This window comes from Anthonomus grandis, chromosome 19 (genome assembly GCF_022605725.1).
Source record: "Anthonomus grandis grandis chromosome 19, icAntGran1.3, whole genome shotgun sequence".
Classification (NCBI taxonomy): Eukaryota; Metazoa; Arthropoda; class Insecta; order Coleoptera; family Curculionidae; genus Anthonomus; species Anthonomus grandis.
The window spans coordinates 652,095-661,427 of record NC_065564.1 but is presented as its reverse complement, the minus strand read 5'-3'; the positions used below and the strand labels follow the sequence as shown (position 1 = coordinate 661,427).

Sequence of the window (9,333 nt, the reverse complement as noted above, 5' to 3'; positions counted from 1 at the left end):
TGGAAGGGCATTCTAGAACTTTTAAAGGTTGAATGAATCAATTCGGATGAGTAGAACTGACTTTATCCAGAAATATGTAAAAAATCCCTTCAAAAAGGTCCCTTTTTGTATAATGTCCTTTAACTCAGCTTCTAATAAACCGATTTGAATGATTTTGGTCTTAAAAGCTTTGGAAGAGCATTCTGGAACTTTTAAAGGTTAAATGAATCAATTCGGATCAGTAGAACTGGCTTTATCCAGAAATATGTAAAAAATCCCTTTGAAGTGCCTTCTTTTTGTACATTGTTCTGTAACTTTGCTTCTAAGGGACTGATTGGGATGGATTTGGTCTTAAAACCTTTGGAAGGACATTCTGTAACTTTTGAAAGTTGAATGAATCAATTCGGATCAGTAGAACTGACTTTATCCAGAAGTATGTGAAAAATCACTTTCAAGGGGTCTCTTTTTGTATAATGTCTTTTACCTCAGCTTCTAGTTAACCGATTTGGATGATTTTGGTCTTGAAAGCTTTGGAAGAGCATTCTACAACTTCTAAAGATCGAATGAATCAATTCGGATTAGTAGAACTGACTTTATCCAGAAATATGTAAAAAATCCCTTTGAGGTGCCTTCTTTTTGTATAATGTCCCTTAACTTAGCTTCTAGTAAACCGATTTGCATGATTTTGGTCTTGAAAGCTTTGGAAGGACATTCTAAAACTTTTAAGGCATGAATGAACTATATCGAATGAGTAGAACTGACTTCACCCAGAAATATGTAAAAAATCCCTTCCAAGAGGCCTGCATTTGTATAATGTCCTTTAACTCAGCTTCTAATAAACCGATTTGGATGATTTTGGTCTTAAAAGCTTTGGAAGAGCATTCTGCAACTTTTAAAAGTTGAATGAATCAATTCGGATGAGTAGAACTGACTTTATCCAGAAATATGTCAAAAATCCCTTCAAAGTGCCTTGTTTTTGTATAATGTCCTTTAGCTCAGCTTCTAATAAACCGATTTGGATGATTTTGGTCTTAAAAGCTTTGGAAGAGCATTCTGGAACTTTTAAAGGTTGAATAAATCAATTCGGATGACTAGAACTGATTTTATCCAGAAATATCTGAAAAATCCCTTCAAAGTGCCTTCTTTTTCTATAATGTCCTTTAACTCAGCTTCTAGTAAACCGATTTGGATGATTTTGGCCTTAAAAGCTTTGGAAAAGCATTCTTCAACTTTTGAGAGTTAAATGAATTAATTTGAACAAGTAGAAGTGCCTTTATCCCAAAATATACCTCCCCAAAAAATAATGTTAAAATAATGGCCTTAGAGTTAAAATTTATTTTAATTGTGTATAAAGGCCAACAGAGGAAGGCTTAGGCTCCATTACTACCAATTTTCATTAAAATCAATCAATTAGGAACGAAGTTATGAGCCGTTGAAGAGTGGCTTTAATTTGAACAAACCCAGTGTGGTCTAGCGCATCCACCATTTCATCACAGCCAATATTCATTCCTTTATTTAAACTAAACAATTGATTTTCATGAATATTGGTTATAATGGAGCCTACAAGTCTTCCTTTGTCACCTAATAGAAACAATTGAGTCAAGCCTGAGGCCTTTGAAGATAATTCAAGTTTAATACATAAATCGAAGCAGTAGTGCAGCATTTTTACCTGTAAATTATTTTTCAGAAGAAAACAAGAGAATACAGAACAAATTACCTTAACTGTTACCTTTAAATGAGGTCAAGTCACTCAAATCTCCTTAATCCAGGACTGGAAGAGCACAGGAGCACTAAACATGCAATATTTATATATATTATGTATATGAATAAAATAAATAAATAAACAAATAAATACATGGTTTTATTGGTTTACATATATTATGCCTTACGCCCAAATATATCAAAATTACCTGGAACAAATAGTTTTGACTAATAATTAAAAAACACTTTGGTTTGCGTCGACGGCGACATCTATTAGTATATAGTGGAACTAACTAGGATTATTAAAGGTTAAAAAAATGCCTGCGCCCCATTTAAAAGTACATAAAAATGAAGCCCGAGCCCTTTAGAACCCGTTTTATAAGCCCCCGGGGGCGTAATGACAGTTTTTCGGGGTAAAATCCGGTCTTTTGTGGTGCCCCATAGGCCAAACCGTTTTTGACCCCTAGGGGTTGAAAAAACGCGGCCCCCTCCGTGAAAATTACACCAAAATGATCAGGGCAACTTGTAGAACAATTTTCAATAAAATTTTTACAGTTTTAATGCATTTTTACCTGTTTTTTTCAAGTTCTTGTCACCGCACCATCCACACATGAAAGAACACAAATTTTTTAAAAACAATTGAAGAAAAAAATGACGGTGAGCGTGCGCACTACCTCGCCCCCATTGCAAAGGCCACCTCGATCGTTTTTAGGCCCAAATAAACTCATTTCTAACCTCATTCTTTTATTTAAATAATATTTTCTATTAAATTATACAAATATTAACATTATAATTTATAAAAATAAATATTTCATTAATGAGAAGTGTATTGGGTTGCCTGCGATCCATCAAAAACTGTCACCGTGACTGTCACCCATGCCAATTAAAAATTTTCCAAACAATGCCACACATTTATTAAAAAATACCCGATTTCTATTAATTGTCAGAAGGAAAGCCCTAAATCCCCAAAATGTCCGGTTATCAAAGGTTATGGAAGCTCAAAGGGAGCCTCGCGTCCCTCAAAAATTACAAGGTAATCGGGCAATGTTTTGGGTAACTTTGAGGTTATGTTATATCACAACTTGCGCCTTATTTTCAGAATATTAGCAAATTAAACGATATTTTGGGCAAGGAAATCGATGCCGCTTGTGGAAAATTGAAAGTTTTATCAGACACAACCGTTGGCTTAAGTCGCATTAAGGTATAAACCCTAAAAAATGTCATATTGAGTCACCCTAATTGACCCCATGTTTGCTTTAGGAAATCAACCAATTACTCAGCAAAGAATGCAACAAAACCATCAATAAGGTCTCAGTAAGTCTTCCTTAAGCCCCTTGAAAGATTCTCTATATGTTCTTTATTTATATTTCATAATTCTTTTAGCGTAACAGCTATTGCAGCTTGTTCACCTTACCCGACTCCTTGGAGAGGAAAAAGGAGCAATTAAAACGAAAGGTAACAGTCCACAACCCTTTTACTACATACATAAACAACATTTAACCCCCTTCCAGTTCATTAAGCCCCAAAAAATCAAAAAAGAGCTGCTAGAGAAGCTTTTAAGCAACAAATTGCCCCATGGCTTCGCCCTGGGGGCCACAGGCCTTAGCCTAAGGGAGAGCCAAACCGGTGCAGCCCTAGAAGCAGCCTCAAAAGCCGGTAAGTCTCTTGTCTTGCTTTTAAATGCGTTTGTTTTATTGTTTATTACGCTTACGGAGGTCTGGGGATATTCAGGGATACAGAGACTGTCGGGGCAGGTAAACAGTGTTTTTTTTAAAATATTTAATTAATTAATTGTACTGTTTAAAGCTGCCTTAAATGGGGCCAAGATCGATAGTTATTCTGACTGTTTTGTGGTCAGAACAGGGAAGTACGGTAAGATTTATTATTAATTGACTTAAGATCTTACTATTTTTTTATTGTACCCTTAAAGCTGACCTTAAGGAGCCCCTTAAGGGATTTGAAGGGAATGCGGGTGAGTCCTGAGATGGTTTTTAAGTTTGTCTACATGAATGAGAGGGTTTAATGTAAATACTTTTAACAGGGATTGTTTTACGACCCTTTGAATTGGAGGAAAGTGAAATTTTTAATTTTTTTTAACCCTAGACAAAAAAAATTGCTGTGGGGCTCAGGATGACCTCAAAGGGTCTTAATTTACCCTAAAATATTCTTGATACCCTATTTTACATATGAAAAAATGTTTCAGGTTAATAACTTAAATAGGGATGTTTTTACAGCCCTTCAAACTTAAGGAAGAAGAAATTCAATAATTTTATGACTCTCTCCAGGAAAAAAATTACTGTGGGGTTCAGGGTGCTCTCAAGGGGATTTAATTTACCTCAAATCATTCTTGAGATCCTATTCTACATAGAAAAAAATGTTTCACAGTAGTAACCTAAAAAGGGATGATTTTACAGCCCTTTAAAGTTAAGGAAAAAGAAAGTTTTAATTTTTTTTGACCCTGTCAAGAAAAAAATTTATTGCGAGGCTCAGAATAGCCTTAAGCCCTTCGAATTTGTTTCAAATCGCTCTTAAGATTCCACTTTACATAGAAAAAAAAGATTTAGGTTAGTAACTTGAATGGGGATGTTTTTACAGCCCCTCAAAGTTAGGTAAAGACAAATTTAACAGTTTCTTTGACTCAGGTCAGAAAAAAATTAGCTGCGGGGCTCAGGATGCCCTCAAAGGGTTCTAATTTATCTCAAATCACTCTCGAGACTCTATTTTACCTAGAAAAAAAGTTTCAGGTTAATAAGTTGAAAAGGGATGTTTTTACAGCCCCTCAAAGTTAAGAAACCAGATTTTTTTGAATTTTATTGACTCCGGTCAGAAAAAAATTTACTGCGGGGCTCAGGATGCCCTCATAGAGTTCTAATTTACCTCAAATCACTCTCGAGGCTCTATTTTACCTAGAAAAAAAGTTTCAGATTAATAAGTTGAAAAGGGATGTTTTTACAGCCCTTCAAAGTTAGGAAATGAGAAATTTTGAACTTTATTGACTCCGATCAGAAAAAAAATTACTGCGAAGTTTAGGATGCTCTCAAAGGGTTCTAATTTACCTCAAATCACTCTCGAGACCCCATTTTACCTAGAAAATAAAGTTTCAGGTCAATAAGTTAAAAAGGGATGTTTTACAGCCCCTCAAAGTTAAGAAACCAGATTTTTTTGAATTTTATTGACTCCGGTCAGAAAAAAATTTACTGCGGGGCCCAGGATGCCCTCAAAGGGGTCCAATTTACCTCGAATCACTCTCGAGACCCTATTTTACCCAGAAAAAAAAGTTTCAGGTTAATAAGTTGAAAAGGGATGTTTTTACAGCCCCTCAAAGTCAGGAAACTAAAAATTATGAATTTTATTGACTCCGGTCAGAAAAAAATTTACTGCGGGGCTCAGGATGACCTCAAAGGCTTCTAATTTACCTCAAAGCACTCTCGAGACCCCATTTTACCCAGAAAAAAAAGTTTCAGGTCAATAAGTTGAAAAGGGATGTTTTTACAGCCCCTTAAAGTTACGAAACCAGATTTTTTTGAATTTTATTGACTACGGTCAGAAAAAAATTTACTGCGGGGCTCAGGATGCCCTCAAAGCGCTCTAATTTACCTCAAATCACTCTCGAGACCCTATTTTATGCAGAAAAAAATATTTCACTTAAATAACTCAAAAAGGGAAGTTTTGATCTGATTTGAAACATTCCCGATCAACAGATGGGGTCCCGGAGTCGATCCCGGAACCCCCGCCCCTTCCGGACGTCGCTTCGGAGGCCCTAAACCAACTGAACGCGTTGGGGGAGCCCACCTTGGCCTCCCTGGGGCTGGGGGGCTGGACCCCCGTGGGCATCGTCCAGAACTGTTTGGAGTACGTGCACGTGACCATGGGCCTGGAATGGTGGGCCACCATAGCTTTAGGTAATCGGTCCTTTGTGCTCCTCTTTTTTTTGGAAACAATTGACTGATTTCCAGGCACGTTGGTTATCAGGCTGTGCCTGTTTCCCCTCGTGATAATCGCCCAAAGGAACGCCGCGAGGATGAACAATTATTTGCCCCAGATGCAGATGATTCAGATGAAGTTGTCCGAGGCACGTCAAACCGGGGATGCGTTGAACGCGGCCCGATATAGTCAGGAATTGATGCGTTTCATGAACGAGAAGGGCCTGAACCCTCTGAAGAATATGGTCGTGCCGTTGGTTCAGGTACTTTTGACCCTTTTTCGAGGGTTTTTCATCCCCCAAAAAAAAAAAATGAATCGTTTTTTAGGCGCCGATTTTCTTGTCTTTCTTCATGGGGCTCCGGAAGATGGCCAACGTGCCCGTGGAGAGTCTGAGGACCGGCGGGATCCTGTGGTTCCCCGATCTCACCCTGCCCGATCAGTATTTCCTGTTGCCGGCCATCACCAGTTTGACCCTGTGGGTGACTATAGAGGTGAGTGTTTTTTTTTGAAAAAATGTCGATAATTTTTTTTCGGGTGGTCGAATCCGGGTTTTTCTTTCACTCGATTGTTCTAAATAGTGGATTTTGTGTTGAGGGAAAATTTCAGGTCGATCGCGTGATTAGGGAATTTTTTACGAGGTGTCAAAGTCGAAGGGGGTGGAATTAAGGTGATATTTGACTCTGGCTAGGAAAAAATTCATTGCGAGGCTCAGGGTGCCCTCATACTCTTCGAACTTACCTTAAATTACTCACAAAACTTTATTCTATATTGAAAAAAAGGTTTCACGTTAATACCTCAAAAGGGGAACTTTTTAAAGCCCTTCAAAGTTCAGGAAAAAAAAAATTTCAAATTTTTTGACTTTGACCAGAAAAAAAATTACTGCAAGGCTCAGGGTGCCCCTAAACCCTTTTAACTTTTCTTAAATTATTGTGTAGACCCTATTCTACACTGCAAAGAAGGTTTCAGGTTAATATCGTCAAAAGGAAACTTTTTACAACCCTTCAAAGTTGAGGAAGAAGAAATTCTTCATTTTTTTGACCTTGGTCAGAAAAAAAATTACTGCAAGGCTCAGGGTGCCCCCAAACCCTTTTAACTTTTCTTAAATTGTTCTGTAGACCCTATTCTACACTGCAAAGAAGGTTTTAGGTTAATATCTTCAAAAGGAGATTTTTTACAACCCTTCAAAGTTGAGGAAGAAGAAATTTTTAATTTTTTTGTCTCTGGTCAGGAAAAAATTTACTGCAAGGCTCAGGGTGCCCCAAAACCCTTTTAACTTTTCTTACATTGTTCTGTAGACCCTATTCTACACTGTAAAGAAGGTTTTAGGTTAATGTCTTCAAAAGGGTATTTTTTACAGCCCTTCAAAGTTGAGGAAGAAGAAATTTTTAATTTTTTTGACCTTGGTCAGAAAAAAAATTACTGCAGGGCTCAAGGTGCCCCTAAACCCTTTTAACTTTTCTTAAATTATTCTGTAGACCCTATTCTACACTGTAAAGAAGGTTTCAGGTTAATATCCTTAAAAAGGCACTTTTTACAGCCCTTCAAAGTTGAGGAAGAAGAAATTTTTAATTTTTTTGACTTTTGATCGGGAAAAAATTAATTGCAAGGCTCAGGGTGCCCTTGAGTCCTTTTAATTTACCTCAAATTACTCTCAAGAGAGCATTTTACATTAAACAGAAGGTTTCACATGAATCTCTTCAAAAGGGAACTTCTTACAGCCTTTCAAAGTTGCGTAAGAAGAAAATTTTAATTTTTTTGACTTTGACCGGGAAAAAATTAATTGCAAGTCTCAGGGTGCCCTCGAGTCCTTTTAATTTACCTCAAATTACTCTAAAGACCCAATTCTACCTAAAACAGAAGGTCTCACCTTAATCCCTTAAAAAGGGAATTTTTTACAACCCTTCAAAGTTGAGGAAGAAGAAATTTTTAATTTTTTTGACTTTGACCGGGAAAAAATTAATTCCAGGGCTCAGGGTGCTCTTAGGTTCTTTTAATTTACTTCAAATTACTCTAAAGACCCCATTCTACACTGCAAAGAAGGTTTCACGTTAATACCTTCAAAAGGAACTTTTTTACAGCCCTTGAAAGTTAAAAAAAAATAAATTTTAATTTTTTTTCACCCTGGTCAGAAAAACTCTTACTGCGAAGCCCAAGATGCCCTTAAGCGGTTTTAATTTACCTTAGATCACTCTTAAGACTCCATTCTACCTAAAACAGAAGGTTTCACCTTAATCCCTTAAAAAGGGCACTTTTTACAGCCCTTGAAAGTTAAGGAAAAAAAATCATGATACCTCCAATGGGACTTTTCATCCGTTTAGGTGGGTGCAGACGCCGGTAGACTCTCCTCCCAGAACATGGCCATAATGAAATACGTCCTGCGGGGTCTACCCTTAGTGATCCTGCCCTTCACCCTGAATTTCCCCACGGCCATTTTGTGCTACTGGGTGTCCACCAATTTCATCTCGCTGGGTCAGGTGGCGTTCCTGCGGATCCCGAAGGTGCGAAACTACTTCAACATCGAGCCGTTGATCAATTACACGCCCGAGCAGTTGCCCACGAAACCCAAAGGGTTCACGCAAGGGATTAAGGAATGTGAGTGACTCAGAAAAAGGGTTCGGAGGGTGGAAGTTATCGATTGTTTTTTTTTTTGTTCCGTGGGAAATTTTAGCTTGGGCCAACGTTAAGATAAGCAGGGAGCTGGAGGAGAGGAGGAGGATCGACGAGTTGCAGTTCCAGAGGGCGGGAAAGGGTCCCATCCAGAAAACGTACAAATACGACCCCACCAAGGGGGTGCCGATCAGTGCGAAAAAGCGCGATTAACGTATTGTTATATTTTAAGGTTAAAATAAACGTTTGTTTTTAGTTTAAATGGTGTTTTTGTCTGGATTTTGTGGAGAAATTGGCAACGTCGCTTATATGGTTCGAAAGGGGATTGAAGGGGCTTTAATTTGATGTATAGATGTTGGGGGGTTAATGAGGGAAATTAGGTAGTAAACGAGGCTGGAAAGTTGGGTTAGGTTTATGGGGGGTTGACCTGGAAAAATGTAAATATTTCTCGATTTGTTTGAAACTTGGCAATGTTGCTTTTATGGTTAGAAAGGGGGTGAAATGGGCTTTAATTTGATATATAAAAGTTGGGTGGTTAATAAGGGAAATTAGGGAGTAATCGAGGCTGAAAAGTTGGGTTAGGTTTATGGGGGGGTTGACCTGGAAAAATATTAATATTTCTCGATTTATTTGAAACTTGGCAACGTTGCTTTTATGGTTAGAAAGGGAATGAAATGGGCTTTGATTTGATGTATAGAAGTTGTAGGGTTAATAAGGGAAGTCAAGGAGTAATCCATGTTGGAAAGTGGGGTTAGGTCTATGGGGAGTGCACCTGGAAAAATGCAAATATTTCCAGATTTGTTTGAAACTTGGCAACGTTGTTTAGATGCCTAGAAAGGGAATGAAATGGGCTTTAATTTGATGTATAGAAATTGTAGGGTTAATAAGGGAAGTTAAGGAGTAATCCATGTTGGAAAGTTGAGTTAGGTTTATGGGGGGTTGACCTGGAAAAATGTAAATATTTCTCGATTTGTTTGAAACTTGGCAACGTTGCTTTTATGGTTAGAAAGGAGTTGAAATGGGCTTTAATTTGATGTATAAAAGTTGGGTGGTTAATAAGGGAAATTAGGGAGTAATCGAGGCTGGAAGGTTGGGTTAGGTTTATGGGGGGTGGACCTGGAA

At 37.8% G+C, this 9,333-nt stretch overlaps 1 protein-coding gene and 1 long non-coding RNA gene across 2 annotated transcripts in view; both read left to right on the top strand.

Moving 5' to 3' along the window:
* The window catches only part of LOC126747711 (uncharacterized), a 52,183-nt gene extending 50,352 nt beyond the window's left edge, over window positions 1–1,831 (top strand). The window contains exon 5 of the long non-coding RNA XR_007664345.1: window positions 1,667–1,831. This is a non-coding gene — a long non-coding RNA (uncharacterized LOC126747711). The remainder of the gene's footprint in view (window positions 1–1,666) is intronic.
* A 673-nt stretch (window positions 1,832–2,504) lies between these two features.
* LOC126747710 (mitochondrial inner membrane protein OXA1L) lies at window positions 2,505–8,473 on the top strand. Its single transcript, XM_050456504.1, has 10 exons — window positions 2,505–2,713; window positions 2,780–2,881; window positions 2,941–2,994; window positions 3,064–3,135; window positions 3,192–3,336; window positions 5,382–5,582; window positions 5,637–5,866; window positions 5,931–6,095; window positions 7,923–8,196; window positions 8,273–8,473. The coding sequence occupies exons 1-10, from the start codon at window positions 2,651–2,653 to the stop codon at window positions 8,422–8,424; spliced, it is 1,458 nt and encodes a 485-aa protein (XP_050312461.1). The 5' UTR covers window positions 2,505–2,650; the 3' UTR covers window positions 8,425–8,473.
* Window positions 8,474–9,333: the final 860 nt, after the last annotated feature.

What these genes read in the sequence shown, in the direction of transcription:
- LOC126747710 (XM_050456504.1), top strand. Translation starts at nt 2,651, where the DNA reads ATGTCCGGTTATCAAAGGTTATGGAAGCTCAAAGGGAGCCTCGCGTCC. An exon ending in CCCTGTGGGTGACTATAGAG is followed by an intron (nt 6,096 to 7,922) that starts GTGAGTGTTTTT and finishes TCATCCGTTTAG; the next exon opens with GTGGGTGCAGACGCCGGTAG. An exon ending in CACGCAAGGGATTAAGGAAT is followed by an intron (nt 8,197 to 8,272) that starts GTGAGTGACTCA and finishes GGGAAATTTTAG; the next exon opens with CTTGGGCCAACGTTAAGATA.